Consider the following 19,053-nt stretch of genomic DNA (forward strand, 5'->3'; position numbering starts at 1 on the left):
TACTGCTTTGTGGACAGTAGGCACTTAACAAACATTTGTTGGTTGAATAAACCAGGATTCTTGGAAGGAGAGAAAATAGGTCCAGATACAAAGATCTCCCAGAAGATTATTTTCATTGATTCTGGAAAACTAGATGGAAGATCAGTAACCATATTAATTGAATGAGAATTTCAGAGAATATCAAGGAAATATAATCAAGGCAAAGAAATAGGAGAAAGCAATAGAATGAGAAAGAGAAGAGGGACTTGAAAGGAAGGGCTGTGAAAATCACCTTCTTGGATAATCTTTGTAAATGGACACTTATCTGGCTAGAACAATTTGGTGCTATCATTCATGCTATCTCATTCATGGAGATAGAGAGATGGACAGGATGGCCTTGGATTTGTGAAAACCAGATTATCTTTAAAAGGAGAAGGCAGATGTGCCTATTCCTGTGCAGAGATGTTTGATGCCTTTCTATCTGCAGCTTCCCAACTTCCCATGGCTTCCCTTTCCTTCCTCTCCCCATTGCAGGGAATTTTACAACTTAATCACTAAGCACAGATAATTCACAGAGCTCACTTTCTGAATAATATGAATGAGAATAGTTGAGATGCCCAGGGCAGTACCATAGAAACAAGCTCCTGTGAAGACGGCAGGCTGGAATCAATCCCCTTCTGGCTTCATTCTCACTTCTCCCTCCCTCTTCACTCATGGACAGGCTTCATTCAGTCTCACCAAGCACTCACCATGCCCAGGGTGCCCAACAAGAGTAGCAATGCAGGGAGATGTGTTGAGTCAACAGTCAAGGGCCTGTGTTCCCACAGCATGTGAGTATAGCCAGCACCCCACAAAGGGGGACATTCATAAAGGACTCATACACAAATTCAGGAATGAGAGGTCCAGCAGTCCCCTCATCACAGTAAAGGAAATGGGGGCTCCTGAGGGCCCGCTGGCTAATGTTAGGGTATACCTCCTAGGATCATCTCTGAAGTTTCTTCTCTACCTTCTTCAGGTAATAGTCAACATGTTTATAGCACTTGAGTAATAACTAACATGTTCATAACACTTAAAGATGTGCAAAGCACTTTACACACATTATGCCATTCAATCTTCACAACAACTTTGTAAGATAGATGGGTATTATTACCCAACTTTACAGATAAGGGAACTGAGATTATAATCAAGTGACTTGCTTGGGGTCACACAACTAGTCCTTACTGTAGAAACATATTTCTCAACTTTTTTTCAGCCCAAGACACACCTGAGAAATTCTCAGGATACACTGATAATGCTTTTCATTCATTCAAACCACCTTTTTTTTTTTTTTTCTCTTTATCCAGCTTTGGTTAGCCAAGGGGGTTTCCTACCTTATTTGGATGTATTTACCTCCAGCACTCATTCGACTTCAGGCTCTGTTTTGGGAACTGATCTCAGCAACTATTAAAAGCTAAAAATGAGGTTGGTAGACAACTGATGAGGTTGAAGAAACAAGGTGTCTCATGATGGGACTAAGTGGTTTCAGGACTAATGGCTGGGAAATAGTAGAATAAACAATTACAGAAACTTGAGAAAACCTATGGACAAGAGTGGGAAGTTGCTGTCCACATTGGTCCTATCCCATGAAGCTGAGTACTAGGCAAACCAGTTGTTCTCATGGACTGTCAGACCTACAAAGGAACTCAAAGATCCTCTAGCCCAAATTTCTTACTTTATTGACTAGAAAGCAGTTCTAGAAAGGTTAAGTGTGTCATCATGCTGCAATGCAGTAGCAGAGCTAGGAGAGCTAGGTCTTCTGGTGCCCAACGCAGTGAGTATGTTCTGCATCAAGCTGCTTGCTTCTCTAAGCCTGCCATTTCCAGGTTACTAATGTCCCTGCCCAGAAGTTTCTCTCAAAAAAATATCTGCCATAACACAGCCAGCTGGCCATCTGAAGCTCTTTCTGTTCTGCATGCATTAATCCTGAGTTTATCCCTAAACATAATTCGATTTTAATAATAATACTGCTTGTTTTTAACAGATAGCATTAATCTTAAATATTTTGTTATAAATGGCCCTTCTAGGGGGAACAGAAGTTTAGTTTATTAGCCTGAAATTATGCAGAATTCCAGGGGCTGAGTAAGGCAGAGGGTCCAAGAAGGAAGGCTTTCCTACCTCCTATCCTTATTTCCTGATGCCTGAAATTCCAGTGAGAGGTCATTATACCAGAAGATCATAGATCCATTTCTCTAATCTAAATAAATACCATAGACCTTGGTCCCTATGAAGAAAGATACTATTATTTTAGGAGGAATAATTTTAAAAGTCACTAATACCTCAATATATGAACTTATCAGATCATTTTCTGAGATCAAATTTTGATTGAGAAGAACGAATTTAAATTTTATTATCCAATCATTCATTCCTGTCTCTTTGTGACCCATTAGACCATGGCACATCAGTCCCTTCGGTCTTCTACTACTTTCCAAAGTCTGTCTAAGTTCATGTTCATTGATCTCAACATTCATCTCATCCTCTGCCCTCCCCTTTTACTTTAACTGTCAATCTTTTCCAGCATCAGGATCTTTTCCAATGAGTCCTTCTCATTATGTGACCAAAGTATTTAAGCTTTAGTTTCAATATTAGACCTTCCAATGAGTAGCCTGGATTACTTTAAGTATTAACTAATTTGATCTCTTTGCTCTCCAAGGGACTCCTGAAAGTTTTCTTCAGCATCATTAAAATTTGAAAGCATTGATTCTGCATCTCTCATAGTCATACACTATTACTGGAAAAAAACATAGTTTTGACTTTATGGACCTTTATCGGAAGGTAATATCTCTGGTTTTTTTTAATATGCTGTCCAGATTTGCCAAAGTTTTCCTTATAAGAAGAAAGTGTCTTTTAATTTTTAAGTGTCTTTTAATTTAATAGCTGCATTCATTGTCTTCTGTGGTCTTTGAGCCCAATTATATAAAATCTAATAATGTTTCCATTTCTTCTCCCTCTTGTTTGTTAGGAAATGATGGGACCAGTTACCACGATCTTAGTTCCGGTTTTTTTTGTTGTTGTTGTTGTTTAAGTTTTGAACATTAATCTTCAAGTCAACTTCAGTGTAGTCAATGAGCAGAAGCAGATGTTTTTCTGGAATTTTCTTGCCTTCTGCATAATCCAGGAAATGTTGGAAATTTGGTTTCTAGTTCCTCTGCTTCTTCAGAAATCAGCCTACACTCCTGATAATGCTCAGTTCATGTAGTGCTAAAACCTAGTTTGCAGAATCTTAACATAATTTTTCTGGAGTGTAAAATGAGCACAAATGTTGAATTATTGAATATTCTTTAGCAATGAGATATAAACTGATCTTTTCCAATCCAGTGGCCACTACTTAGTTTTCTAAATTTGCTGCCATATTGAGTGTAGCACTTTAACAGCCTCATCTTTTAGGATTTTTAAATAGCTCAGTTAGAATTCTGTTACCTTCACTATCCCATTTGACTTCGTTCTCCAAGATGAAGACTATAGATCAGTAACCATATCATAGTACTTATCAGTGATGTTAAGTTCTTTCTTATATAGTTCTACATATTCTTGCCACTTCTTAATTTTTTCTACTTCTGTTAAATCCCTACCATTTTAGTCTTTGATTATGCTCATTTTTGCATGAAACATTCCACTGATATCTCTAGAGATCTCTTCTCTTTCTCATTCTATTGCTTTCTCCTATTTCTTTGCATTGATTATATTTCCTTGATATTCTCTGAAATTCTCATTCAGTTAAATATTTATTTCCATTTGTCTTTGGTGACTTTTGATTCTTTTTTATAATAGCTTTTTATTTTTCAAAATAAAAAGAGTTTTCAACATTCAACATTGCAAAACCTTGTGTTCCAAATTTTTCTCCTTCTCCATCTCCCCCTTCCCCTAGATAGCAAGTAATCCAATATAGGTTAAACATGTGCAGTTCTTCTAAATTTATCTCTACCTTTATCATGCTGCACAAGAAAAATCAATTTTTTTTAAAAAAAGAAAAAATGAGAAAAAAAGACAAGCAAGCAAGCAACAATAAGATGAAAATACACATCTGTTACTTCCAATTCTTGATCTTGTTATTCTTTAGTGACATTACCTTTCTCTTTCTTTCCTCAGCTATTTGTAAAATCCCATCAGATAGCTTTTTTGTGATTGTTTTTTGTTGGGATGTTTTTGGTTGCTGCCCCCTAGCTCATAGTTTTATTGAGCTATGCAAGCCCCTCTGCCATGAGAAGGCAGTGATTCAGGAAGGTTAGAACTTGAATACTGGATACTAAATGAGGTAAAAGAAGAAAGGTCATGAGATTTATATAAAGACCTATGTTCAAGTTCTGTCCCTGATGTCTACAACTTGTGTGATCTTAAGCAAGTCCTTCAAACCTATCTGTGATCTCATCAGCAAAAATAGGAAGATTGAATTTGTTTGATCCCTAAGATCTCTTTCAGTCCTAAATCTGTGAGCATATGAACCATCACAATCTGCCCCTTTCCTATTTCAACATTATCTCCTATTATCCTTATTAAAGAAATAGCCACTAGACCTTTGCTTACATCATAGAAAAAATATATTTCTTTGACTGATTATCATAAGGTAAATGGGACAGATTCACTGAGATCAACAAAACAGTTCTGGACAGTATGAATCATTCAATAGATTGAATAAAGCAAATATACACATATATAATACTATATATACACAATATGCATATGTATATATATATATATATATGAACACACACATATATGTATATATATACAATATGTATGTGTATACACACAGTCTTAAGGAAACCGAAAGCAAACAAAGGAAGTACAGTATAGAGATATGGGCAACCAATATAAGGGAGAAAAAGCACTAAAATCAGATATATTGATATAACTATTGAACTGTTTACATAATTAACTCATACAATCAAAAGCAGACTACTGAATGGAAGTTCAGTGGAAGCCTCTTGAGTATTCAAAGAAAAGTAAAATATTAATGGATAACGTATTATAAAAACTTCATAGGTAAGTAGCCATGCCTTTCATCATTCTGCTTGGAGGCAAGTAGACTTTTCCCATGTCCCTCTGACTATAATATCTAAGGTACTTATAGCCCTTTACAATAATGCTAAGGTTTTAGATGCAAAACAGCATAACAGACCTAAAATCTAATAGACCTAGTATTCTAACGCCATATCCCTTACTCCAACTATATTGGTAAGTTGATATCCGTTAAACATTTCTTTACACATTTTCTGCTTTGCTTTTGTATCTGTTTCATGCAGTTTCTCCCATCCAATCATGTTAAATTCAACCCTTTCTGTCAAGTCCAACTGAATCCTAAATTAAGATTACTTAGTCAATTAATTTTTTATAGCACTGTCTTTAATCACTCAACAAGCCTATATTAAAGACTGTGTACCGGTCATTGGGCTAGGCCCTGGGAGCAACAAGATAAAATTGAGACCATCCTTCTCAGTAAGCTTCTCACATAGTTTTTTTTTTTTTTTTGGGGGGGGAATGTTGAAGGAATGGTGGGATGATGGTCAGAATATATACATATAGAAGTTTATATGTATTTAGAATATCTAAATAATTTGCATCTTAAATTGTTATTTTTATTGATATTAAGTTGCTATTGATATTTCTTGTTTTTCTAATTAAGTTGTAAGCTCTCTGAGGGCAGGCACTGTATCCTGCTTTTCTATGTTTCCCCTGAGGTATGGCATCTAGTGCCTTATATATTATGAAGCCTCTAAATAACAGAGTGAATAAAGTGCTGGATTTAGAATCAGGAATCCCAATATCAAATCTTGCTCTGGATATATATAACAATATTAGTAACACTAGTATTATCTCATAGGGTTGTTGTAAGAATTAAGTGAATTAATATATGTAAAGTATTTTACTACCCTTAAAGCAATATGTAAATGTTAGCTATTACTAACTGGTACTTTGTAAATGTTGAATGTGATGATAATGAAAATATGCCCCAAAGGGTGGCTAGCATTTATAAAGATAAATTCAGATGACTAATGGAGTAGCCTAAGTCAACCCCAAATCTAATATAAGTCCACTGTACCCTTCATTATAACACAGTGTCTCCTTAGGATACTTGTAGGAGGCATTATAGAACAATGAAAATAGTGGGTTGGATTTGGATCAAAGGATATGGTTTCCAGTACCAGATCAGCCATTTAATTACCTGTGTGATGTTAAACAAGTCACTTAATTTTTATAGAACTATTTTCCCTCATTTATTAAAAAAAATCCAAAAAAAGACCACTGAAGTTCCTTCCAAGTTTAAATTTCTGATCCCAATTCTTTTTAGTGTTTAGTCTGTGAATCCTAAATCAATCAATCCTGCTCAATATGGATATCTGGCTTATTTCTTTCTCTCCTCCCCCTCTTTCTCTTTTCTCTCTCTCACATTTTTAAAAGTTTTTCTAGTAAATTTATTTGTTTTTAATACACATTGATTTATGAATCATGTTGGGAGAGAGAAATCAGAGCAAAAGGAAAAATCATGGGAGAGAATTTTAAAAAACAGAAAAAAAGAAGCAAACATAGTTTATGTTGATTTATATTCAGTCTCCTTAGCTCTTGTTCTGGATGCAAATAGCATTTTCTGTCCAAAGTCTATTGGGAGTGCTTTCAATCACTGAATCACTGAGAGGAACCAAGCCTTTCATAATTGATCATCGCATATTCTTGCTATTATTGTGTACAATGTAATCCTGGTTCTGCTTGTTTTGCTCAGCATCAGTTCATGTAAATCTTTCCAGGCCTTTCTAAATTCAGCTTGTTCATCCTTTTATAGAAGAATAATTCTTTGCTACCACAAAAAGAGTGCAACAAACATTTTTGCACATGTGTGTCCTTTCCCTTCCTATATGATTTCCTTGGAATACAGACCCAGTAATGGCTGGCTTATTTCTCTTTTCCTGGATCATCCTTCTCACTAATTTGCATCTCCTTGGATACTGCAATCTAAAACCAAAACCAAACCCAAATACCATATTACTCAGGGTGGGGGAGACATAAAAGGAGGAAAATACCAGTATGAAAATCATTATATCAAAACCAGAATTTTAGGTAAAGGAGAAAACCTTGGAAAAGAAGTTGAAACCTGAATTCTAATCATAGTTTTGCCACTATCTAGATGAGCAAATCCTTTCATTTCCAAGGGATCTGGGTTATTTTCTGTTATGAAATGAGAAGATTGACCTGGATGATCTCTAAAGTCAATTTTTTAAGGATCAAATTTTGAAATCAAAGGATCAAATGAGATAATATAGGTACAGCTCTCTGCAAACCTTAAAGCTCTGTATGAATGCTATTAGAGATAATTAGGTACACAGTACATGGAGTATTGCTCTTATTGCTGCCGCTTGTCCTTCATTGTTGAAGAAAACTATAACATCAGGAAACAATAGCACATCTCCCTGGATGTTCATAAGAAGTAATGTTATTATAATGTTATGCAAAATTTAGAGCATTATATGAATAATATAGCCACTATTATTTTCTCTAAAGTTCCTTCTACTCTAAATCATATGGCCTAACATTCTATAATTCGAGGTTTTGTCATTGAATGGATTGTACTGGATAACATGGAACAAGGATGGCCAGGATGGACCCAGGGTTAAGGCTTTGGAACATAGTGAGCTGGGGGAGGGTATTCAAATAGGAGTCAAAATAGCTCAGGAGGACTTATAAATTTTCGCACAGAAACATTCCAACAAACCAAATTCAAACTTTTTTATGTTCCAACTCAACTTTAACCTCTTCAGAATGTAATTGATCAGGAATTTCATGGGGTTCCTAATCTAGTAGGCATTCTTTGTATTTACTGAGGCTGCCTTATCACTGAACCATATGCTTTAAGTAGATGCTTTTCCACTAAAGGAGATGGGACTATTCTTCCTTGTCCAACACCTCTTGTGACTAAATCCAGGCATGGACCACGCCCTGTCTATGTTTAATTTTGTGATTGAATATGTGACCTTGACCTAATTCAGTGGAACAAACATTTAATAGGTATCTGGCAAGTACTTATCACTATCCTAGGTCCTGGGGAGTCAAAGTAAAAATACAAACAAAAACCACAAAACAACAATAATAAAAAAAAGTAATCCTTGTCCTGGATAAATACACAAATTCAGTACCATATATATTAGTACCAAGATATTGAAGTAACATGTCCCTGCAGAGGTGAAAGAAAATTACATCAACCTATGCAGATTAGTTCCAACGATTATCTTGATATCATTGTTCAAAGGTGAGATCAAAGATCGGCTGCTCCTTCAAGTCTTTAAAGTTTGGGCAACAAGCTGCCTTAAGAGATTAGAATTCTCCATTCACACTATTCCTATTAGAATTCTCCATTCACACTATTCCATTAACACTCACCCAGCTGAATCCAATCCTACTAACAATATTTAAAAGACTCCAAGGTTCAAAATATCCTACTAGGTATTGGGTTTTCAGAGCCAAAGCCAACTATTGTTTACATTCTACTGGGAGAACATAACAATAAAGAGATAAGAATAGACAGTAATTTAAGGAGGAAATTTTAAGGATGGAAATGGCATAAACATCTTAACTGTACAAAAAGTTATGTATAGGAAAGGCTTCCTAGAAGAAATGCTACCTGTCCTGAGATTTGAAGAAAGTTGGGGATTTTAGGAAGTAGAGGAGAGGTCCAAGCATGGAGAACAGTCCAGATAAAAATGTGAAAGCAGGAGATGGAATGGTGAGTTTAGGGGATCATCTGCTTCAACTTCCTCATTTTGCTGAGAAGAAGGCTCAGGTTCCTTTTCTGGCAGCAACCATAAATCACTGACATTGAAGTATGGTGAATAAAGTGAAATATCCAAGCTGGGAGATACCATTTTAAATCAGGTACACCATGTGACTAGAAAGTAATAAAAGACTCATTTTCATCTGTTGACTGATTGATGAGAACAAGGTCATGAGATTTAATCCTCTCTATTATGGGATAGTGTATTCCATTATACAAACCATAGCCTTCACTTTAGCCAACCACCTTGCAGATTGTGTGCCTTTGGTCACAAGAGAGACTGAGTAAGAGTGTGGATGACTCAGTGCTAATTCATCCCACTCCTAGAAAAATAGCTCAAAAGACATTCTGCTGATTGTGATTCAGGAATTAGGATGTGCAGGAAGAAAACATAGAATGGACTATATATACATATATGCATATACATAAACATATATATTTATATATACACACATATATATTTTACATATATAAGTATGTAAGTACTTCTTCCAGATTCAAAGCAAGAAAACATTTCATAGTTCTTTCCTTCTTGCTCACCAATCCTTATCTAGAAGCATATAGATTCACATATACCTTATGCCAGAGCTAAGATGACAGTTGACAAGAGGAAAGAATGGAAAGAACAAGTAATTGTCAATTGGGACACCTGGATTCCAGTCCTAACTTTTCTGTTGAGTATATGACATTAGGAAAATCACTTCTCTCTATATCTTAGTTTCCTCATCTATAACATTAGGAAATTGGACTATATAGCTAATCTAGATTCAGGTTATTGAGAATGTTAAAGTCTCTCCTTATTCTCCTGGCCAAATGAGGAAGAGGGCAAGAGACTTTTATGTGTGTGAGAAAGAGAAGGGTAGCAGGAGCAGAAGACCAACCCTCATTCCAATCCCAGCATCTCAATAGGGTTGCTTAAAGATAAAGAAAAGAAAGGAAGGACATTGAAATATGTTTTTGAAATAGAAGAGAACAGAAGGGAAACCAGAAGGAATCACAGATAGGCAGGGAAGCTTTGAAAGCAATACACTGAACTTATTATATATTTAAAAGAAAAACAAGATGTATACAGCAGAGATTCAGTTTTATGAGATTTCTCTTTATGGTTTTGAGTGTGTGTGTGTGTGTGTGTGTGTGTGTGTGTGTAGATTCTCATTTTAGTTCAATATTTTTAAAAGGGGAGAAGGAGATTAAAGGGGAGGAATTAAGTATGCTATTTACCTAACAAAGAAATAATAGATAAAATGCTCAATAAGCCATAGGTTTTTGGCTATAGCAACAAATGTGTGGGTTTGTTTTGTTTAACAATGCTTTTTTGTTACAAGAATTATATTTTTATTTGGGGGAAAGGGAAGCCAATGATAGTGTTCCCAAAGTAAAAAGAAGAAATAAAAGATATTGAAGTATCTTAAAATGCATAGAAGGGAATAGAAAGAAATTCAAAAATAGACCAAAACAAATAGGAAAGGTCTGAAAGCAACATGTTATGTTTATGGTATACATTTAAAAACAAAACCAAAGCTCTATGTAATAGAGAATAGTGATTCTGTTCTACTTTGTCAATGGAATTGTTTTCTCTTTTTTGAAGTGTTGATTATATTCAGAAGAATGTTTTTCTTTCTTTTAAGAAATAGTGCCTACATTAAATTTCCTTTTAAGTTCTACAATCACAAACATATTTGGGTCATGTTTTGGGTCAAAAAAGATTTTGTACTAGATGAGCTCTAAGATCTCTTGCAGCTCTAGAATCCTATGACTGAATAATCTTAAGAGAATGTGCTTCATTTAATCAATGGGCAAGAGAACAAGTCTTCATCAGGAGCTAAAGAACATGAAAGCAGATATCCTCTTCTTTTCCTCCAAATGCCTTCCTCCTTCCCAGAAATAATCCTAGACTTCTTTTCCCTTCTCTTCACCTCAATGAGATTTCTCTGTGCCTATTCAGTCTCCTGCTATTCCTTATGAACAAGACTTGTTGCAGCTAGCCTAAGGCCATATTCTCTGAGATGGTCTCTCAGTGCCTCATTTCCCCTCTCCCACACAGCCACACCCACACATTTACCTCTCTGTCCCTCTCTGTAAACACACACACACACACACACACATACACGAGCACACATGCCTTTGTCTCCCTCTGTCCCTATCTGTCTGTACATACACATATACACAGAGTTGATAACAATGTTAAATTGTAGCAGTGAGTTTTAAGAAAAACTGAAAGTGAGAAATGACTGTTCTAAGAGCTGCTGTTGAGATGTAGGATAGGAGTTTCTCAGGCTTCCCTTTTCCCTGATCACTTTTTTTTTTTTTTTTTTTTTTGTCTCTTTAGTGTCATCAGATGATCAAAGGACAGTTTAGAACTGGATCATAAGAAGTTAGAGCTTGGATGGACCTTCCCATTAAAGATGAGGAACCTCAGGCTGAGAAAGTGATTTGTCCCAAGTTATACAAATTGCTGTAGCAACTTATCTAAGATTACAGCAGGTCTCTAGACATCACATCTAATACTCTTTCCACCATACTGTGTTGCCTAATTAGAAGCCCAGCTGGATTTTTCTCTCTTCTCTCCTCTTTCCTCCATTTTCCTTCCCTTCCTTCTTCTGCTTTCTTGTTTCCCTTTTCCATCTGCTCTGCTTTCTGCTTTTCTCTCTGTTCTCTCCTCCATTCTTCATTTTTCTTGTTCTCCTCTTTCTCATCTTCCATTATCCATTCTTTTTCTTTCTTTCTCTTCTACCTTCCCTCATCACCTTTCTTTTTATTGCTTCTTTCTCCTTTTGCAGACAAAGCACAATTTGGTCCTATTTGGTCACCAGTTTGTGGCTCCCTAATGTCTGGAACACTCATTTGGCACCCACTAAAGCAGCCAGGAGCATTTTTGTTGACTCACTGAACTTATTAACTTGTCTTGGCTGTAGGGTTTAAAGAATCAAAAGGCATTGTTCACCCTCAAAGGCTTTATAGCTCTGTTCCTAAAATGAACCATAAAAGAAAAAGAGAGAAAGCATTCTCTGCGGAAAAAGAAGTAGGCCTCCCTTAGAACAGTGCCTTCTTGACATAGTATATTTTGTCTTATCTAGATAGGACTTTAGAAAGATAGGCTAACATGTAAAGGCATGTGAACGTAATGGGATATTGTTGTGCTTTAAGAAAGGATGATAATGAAAAAACAGAGAACCTTGAGAAGACTTATATAAATAAAACCAGAGTCAAGGAAACAAAAGCAAGAGAATTATTCATGCATTGATCACAATGATGTAAAAGAAAACAATACTGAAAGACTTTGGAACTCTGATCATAATCAATTTGACATCTTTGCCTAATGGTAAAGCTGTGCTTCCTACCTCTTGCTAGGAAGGTAGTATAAAATAGGTGCAAAATGAGTCATACATTCATTATTAGACATGACCAATATATTGATCTGTTTTAACTGTTTTTTTTTTTCTATACTGTTAGGGGAAGGGATGGATAGTCATTGATTTTATTTTTAAAAAACATAAAACATTTTTTTAAAAGAATCAGCAAATCTGTTTTTAAGGGAATTAGGACCCCAACTCAAATGCTTCTCTCTTGAGGCCTTCCCAGATCTTACCATCCACCTCTGTCTTCTCTGTCCTCTTCAAACTCCTATACAGCTACTGCCTCATAGCATATACTATCTTATATATTTTGTTTTGCTTTGTCTTTCTTCTCTTGTCTCCCTAAATAAGATGTAGGCTTCCTGAAGACAAGAGACTTTGTTTTGCTTTCTTTTTAGTTCTAAATTCAGGTCCTCCCAGACAGAAGTGCCTGGTATCCACTAAGTGTCTTGGGACCAAAGTCATAAAACAGAAAGATAGGGAAGAAGGGAAAGAAGTTGACAAGTTTTATTGAGAAAAAATTATTTTATTTGAAATAGTTAAAAGGAATTCAACATTCCAGGATTGTTTCTTTCCCTCATATTTTGCAATTCCAAACACAGTAAAAAAAAAAAATCACCCTAAAAGGCTCACAAACATCAGTTCAATCTTCTTTCCTATTCAGTCACTGTTGTTTTTCTAAGGCAGGCATTTCTGTTGTTAGCAACAACATTTCAGAAAAATCTAGTTATCTTGGCTCAAGGACTGAACATCTGACCAGGCCTTTGAGAGTTGATTTTTCAGGCATGCACGCACACACACACATGACATGTGTGTGTATGTCTATGTGTACATCATACATATGCATATGTATGTGTTTTCAATTTGCTTTTAGAAACTAGTTTTCGGTCTACAAAAAACCCAACATTCAAGAAAGATATATGCTAAGAAAGAGAATCAAGATATCTGAATTCTAGTCCTGGCTCTGCCACTTGGCTCTGTCACTCTGGAGAATTTTTTACTTCCTTTCTCTGGGCCTAAATTTCCTATCTATAAATAAAGGGGCTTAAGCAACATTGACTTCTAAGATGTCTTTCAGCTATAACATCTTACCATAAAGTTCAGGCATTGATTTCCTAAGTAGAAATGACCTTATATGTTATGATTTGAGAGGTATAAGGAAAGGCTCCTTGCCCCCAGATATATCCCTTCTATTTATCTTGTATTCCTTTGTTTCCACCATTAAAGGGTTATTCCTGTAGAGTACCAAACATCAACCTATGCTAAAATTTAAATTTCTTTTAAAGGATATCTTTGTTACTGACTGTTAACACCTTACTGAAAATGAGTTTAAGCAGACCCTTTCTTCCCAGGCCTATCAAGAAGAGAGGAGTTTCTGCTGAGGTTGCTTAGAAGTGCAGAATAGGAGTCCTATCTTTAAAAAAAAAGGTACAGTGAGCTTAGCCAGTATAATCAGAAATAAAAGTCAGTCATAACCACCTTCATTCCTTTTCACTTTCACTCCTTGCCATACATCCTTCCTGTACTGACAATATTGCCAATTTTAGGTGAACACCTTTCAAGAGTCTAGAGGTAGAATAGATATGACCCTATGGCCTGAGACTTTAAGGGTGAAGTTAACTCAAGAACAGCAATAACAGTGTGCAGAACAAAATTCTCTTAAAGCAGGCAGTCAGAATTCTGATTGCTAAATAAGGGGGAAAGTTTCCAAAGACACTGATGTGGACGAACAAGGAATTCATTGGAAGAACTCTTGCTTTAAAAGGATATGTACAAGAGACTCAAATTAATTGAGCATGAATAGCTGAGAGTGGTAGAGATGGATGTTAAATAAGAATAGTATGGGCATTTAAGAAGGGTAATAGGAAAGCAAAGGCCCAGGTTTGAACTGAAGCCATGAAATATGTTAAAGACAAATAAAAGAGTTCATTTAGTGAGGTCTATTATTTGGACCCAAAGAGTATTAATTAATGTTTTTAAATGTAAGAAAGAGATCAGATATTAACCATTGCACCACATCTTCCTTAAGTCAAAACATATTTACTCTCCAACAAGTGATGGGAATTAGGATCCCAGAAACCTAGGCTTTAGTCCTCATTCTATCATCTAAGTGAACTCAAGCAAATTATTGAACCTTTGTAGTTTTCTTCATCTAGAAGATAGGAATAATCTTCTTTGAAATACTTGCCCCCGGGAAATTCTGAGGGGACCTGAGTTCTTCCAGTCCTAACTCTGCCACTATCTACTTTTATGACATTGAGCAAGTCATTTCATTTTGAGCCTTAATTTTCTGTGCTTGTCTATCTTGTAACAGAGATGGGAAAATATGAAGTATTCATAAAAGAAAAAACTATATCACAGAGCATAAAAATTAAATTATGAGAAGGAAAGATCAATTCTGATTTGATATTTGGAGACATTTTTAGGGAAATAACATTTGAAGGGTGTCTTGAAGGATAAGTAGGAATTTAATACATGGAGATTGGGAGAATGAGAGAGAGGGTTAATCAGGAATGTTGTAAGCAAAAGCAACATGGCTATAAAATATGATTTGAATGGGAAAATCTTAAAGTTGGAGCAAACAAAAAAGATCATCTAATTTATGGTTTTTTTAACCTGGAGTATGTGAATTAGTTTTTCTAATATATGTATTTTGATAACTATATTTTAGTATAGTTTCCTTTGTAATTACTATAATGCATTTTTTAAAATTCTGAAAAAATTTTCATGACTTCACCAGACTGCCAAAGGGGTCCATGACATAGAACCCCTGATCTCATCAAGTCCCCTTATTACTATTGATAAGAAAATTAATAACTGAGATACAAAGACATTTTGATTTGGTTTGGTATTTGAAGGTGACTTTGGGACCATTCATAAATTCAGCATTTATTAATTGCCTACTCTGTCAGACACCATACTAGGCATTATGGATAAAGGACAAAAACAAAAATCCAAACTGGGAACTCTGGGATTCTTTCTGTAAGCTATACCATTTCCTCTGTCCTCTCAAAGTTATCTATGAGTGAGAAGTACATTCCTTGAAATCAGAGAGCTAGAGATAGCTTGGCCTTCAAGACCATCAATGGTCTGACTGGAAACCACTTTTCTAGTCTACTCCCTTATATAAGGCTTCTGGCTCTTCCAGCTTTCTCACTGTTTGTGGAATGCCTTTTGTATTATTTCACCTTCAAGCCCATACTTGTACTCCATCTATGGTTCCTTTCCTCCTACTTCTCACTTGTGCCCATCCTTGAAGGGCCAGTACAAGTCGGGTCTCTTACCTGAAGCCTTCCCAACTCATTCTAGTCCAAATTGTAAAGCATTTATTGTTTTACCACTCACAAAGTAATAACACATTTAACACCTAAAACAACTGTTCATTTATTGTCTAACGTTGTTATCAAACTCATTATTATTTAACTTTCATGTGTATATATGGCATTTCCTCAGATAAATATCATGCAGATAGAGCATCATTAACTACATCATATCACTATATATGTGATATAGTGTTATCATACAAAAATGTGACATGTGTATAGTGGTACATGTGATATAGTGATATTGTACATCATTACATATGCCTTACAATATCCTGCAAAGCAAAAGAACTAAAAAATATGTGCCCAATAGATATGAGAAAAACATAATGACTCGGTGAGATTGCAGTAACTGCAGTCTTTGTGGATGTCATGGGGGAAGGGGATCCAGAAGGTGCCCTCTCTCCCTCAAGGTGAGTGGTTAGGGCAGAGATTATGAGTCCTCTGAGGAAGGATTTTTTCAAAAACACAGAATTTAATGTAGGGCATCAACTGTTAGGAAAGCACAGACTCTATAATCTTCCTGACTCAGTCAAGACCAGATTTCTAACAGCACGTTGTTGTTTCTTCTCCACAGCCTCCGGCCTTTCGTCTTCACCATCAACCCCTACCCAAGTGATCAAGCAGCATACTTTTCCTCTTGAATCCTATAAGAATGAACCTGAGAGATTAGAAACTCGAATTTATGCCTCCTCTTCTCCCCCGGACACAGGCCAGAGGTTCTGCCTGCCCTCCTTCCAGAGTTCAGCCAAACCTCCCTCTGCAGCATCAGCTCCATATGCTACCTCCACAACAGTAAGTTGGGTAATTTTAATTGAGATTTCACGTGGGGGATACTATGGATAGAGGCCAGGCCCAGAAATGGACAGATTAAAAACCAGCTACTTTTTCCAGGTTGCCCTGGCTTAGCCTGATCCTGCAGGGAGCTGTGATAAAAGAGCCAAAGGCTGAGTGGATTTTTAATGGCTTTGATCCTGAATGTTGATAATGAAAATCCCTTGCAAATAAGCATCTCTTATTTAAAGGGTCATTGGTTTAAGACCTTTTGGTGGTAGTTCTTGGATTTTCTTTTGAGCAGTTGAAAGCAAGACAAGTGGAATTCAGCATTTTATCTGTACCGCCCTTTAGGTAGGTGCTTTGCCCTGTTTATGCAAGAATAAATGGAATTAGAAAATTTGAGAGGTGGAAGAAAACTCACCCACCATCTAGTTTAGTCTGTATACATAAAGATTCCAAACTGTAATAAACCTAACAAATGACCAGCTGGCTTTGCATGAAGACCTCCAAAGAGGGGGGGAACCCAGCATCTCTGGAGACAGGCCATTCATTCTATTTAGGGTCAGTTCCATTTAAGAGTTTTTTCTTATGTCAAATTAGTCTCCTTTCAATTTCCTGTTAAATTAGTTTCCTTTCAACTTTCTTTCATTGCTTTGAGTTCTGCTCTCTGGTACCAAACAGAACAAATCCGCCACACAATAGTCCTTCGTGAAGAAAGATATCCTGTTCATATCCTTCATGTCTCTTCCTCAAGCTAATCATGCCCAGTTCCTTCAAACAATACTCATATAACATAAATGCAAGGTTCCTCAACATACTGGTGACTTTTCACTGAATGTACCCCGTTTATCAATGTCCTTCTTAAATTCTGTTGCCTAGAACCAGACACAGCACTTCAAATGAGGTCAGAGTGTAGTGGAACATAGGGGTTATAATACTGTTGGGCATAGGGGTTATAATACTGTTGGGCAACTAAGATTGATGCACACATAAAACAGATGGTGTGATAGTTTGAAAGAATATGCTTAATTGCTAAGTAATAGTATGTAGTGGAGAAGGGAAGGGAACAGGTCTTTATTAAGTGCTTACTATGTGACAAACCCTGTGCTAAATGCTTTATAGATATCTCATTTGATCCTCACATCATCTCTATGAGGTAGGTACTATTAATATTCCTTCTTTTATAGTTATAAATGAGGCAGATGGAGATTAAGAGTCACTTAGCCAATAAATATCTGAGGCTGGATTTGGTCAAGTGGTTCCTGACACCAGGCCCAACACTCTATTTACTGTATCACCAAATAACTTTTACCATAGGATAATAATAATAGTGATGATACTAATAATAATAATAGCTAGTATTTAGGTAGCTCCTACTATGTGCCAGTCACTATGCTAAATGCTGGGCAGTTATTATCTCATTTGATTCTCACCACAATCCTGGGTACTATTATCATCCCCATTTTTATAGATGAAGAAACTAAGGCAAACAGGAGTTAAGTGGCTTGTCTAGGTCATATAGCTTCTAAGTTCTGAGGTCTTCTAAGTGTCAGGTCTTTCTGATTCCAGGCCCAGTGCTTCTGATTACTTCAGCCCATAAAGGCCCAACATTCCCCTTTGAGGTCCTGTTTGGAACATATGGTACTCTACATTGTAACTTACTGGTTTCACGTGCATATCATTTTATCTCCCCAACCACATTGTAAGTTCCTCATGGGGAAGGAATCTATCTTCTTCTCTTGTCATCTCATCACCTCTCTTTCTGCCAGCCCAGGTCTTGTACTTTAGGAGAAGTAGGTTAGAAGGTTCTTCAGAGGCTAAATAGGTCAAAATTAAATTCAGTTTCATTTTATAAATAAGGAAAATGAGCCACAGAGAAATTAAGTGGTCTGTCCAAGTTGGTAAATGGCAAAGCTGGGACTGAACCTAGATTCCCTGACTCCAAGTTCAATATTCTTTCCACACAACCACTTTTGCCATTACTTATCACTGCTAGCAAGGTTTATGTTTAATAGAATTCTAGCACAGCCATATAACTTTACTCCTGAGATTAGTAGCATTTTAAAAAATCCCCATGATCTATCTGCATTGGTTTAACTTAATTCAGCTATTTAGTTCTGGTGCAAAAGATTCATTTTATGCAAAGAGCATAACACAACAAGTATTCATTCAGCAAGTATACATTAAACATCTGTTTTTCTAAAGTTCCACACCTGGGCTAGTAGAAGGAGAAATGATGAGATGACAAAAGAAGAAAATAGGATTCTTACAGTGTGTGGTTGGGGAGACAAGGTGTAAATATGTGAAACAATATCACAATACAGAGTACTGGGTGGTTGAACCAAACAAGTAATATGGAGAAATGTGTGGCATAGGAACTCAAAGGGAGAAAGTGACTATGGGCTGAACGAGTGGTAAAAAGGTTTATGAAGGAGAAGAAATCTGAGCAAAATCTTGAAGGATCACAGAGATCAAAGAAGAGCACTGCCATCTCTAATAAGAACAGTAGAAGAATAAGTCTGATATGTTGAGGCAGTGAGAAGAGCAAACTGATTGTAGCAGAGGGTTCATTTTGGAAAACAGTGAAGATGTGATGAAGATAGGATGGAGCCAGTTTTGAAGTAGCAAGTCATAGGGCAGTGTTTGAAGAAGAGTAATCTGATGGCAGTGTGAAGGATAGATTGGATGGAGGAGATACAAGAAGCAAGGAGATTACTGTTGAATTTATTGCAGTAATCTGGGCATGAAATGATGTAGACTTGAATTTAGGGTGAAGATAATGGGAAGAGAAAGGAAAGAAAACTTGTAAAGGGAGAATGTC

At 36.3% G+C, this 19,053-nt stretch overlaps 1 protein-coding gene across 9 annotated transcripts in view; it reads left to right on the forward strand.

The window, feature by feature from the left end:
* PRKAG2 (protein kinase AMP-activated non-catalytic subunit gamma 2) overlaps positions 1-19,053 on the forward strand; it is a 425,664-nt gene that overhangs the window by 289,935 nt on the left and 116,676 nt on the right. For 8 of the 9 annotated variants that reach the window (XM_052000483.1, XM_052000478.1, XM_052000477.1 and 5 more), the window contains one exon: positions 16,033-16,250. In XM_052000483.1, the coding sequence (XP_051856443.1) occupies positions 16,033-16,250 (218 nt within the window). Of the gene's footprint in view, positions 1-16,032; positions 16,251-19,053 lie in introns of those variants that run through there. The other variant, XM_052000485.1, reaches the window with a different exon arrangement.

Source organism: Antechinus flavipes, chromosome 5 (assembly GCF_016432865.1).
Source record: "Antechinus flavipes isolate AdamAnt ecotype Samford, QLD, Australia chromosome 5, AdamAnt_v2, whole genome shotgun sequence".
Classification (NCBI taxonomy): domain Eukaryota; kingdom Metazoa; phylum Chordata; class Mammalia; order Dasyuromorphia; family Dasyuridae; genus Antechinus; species Antechinus flavipes.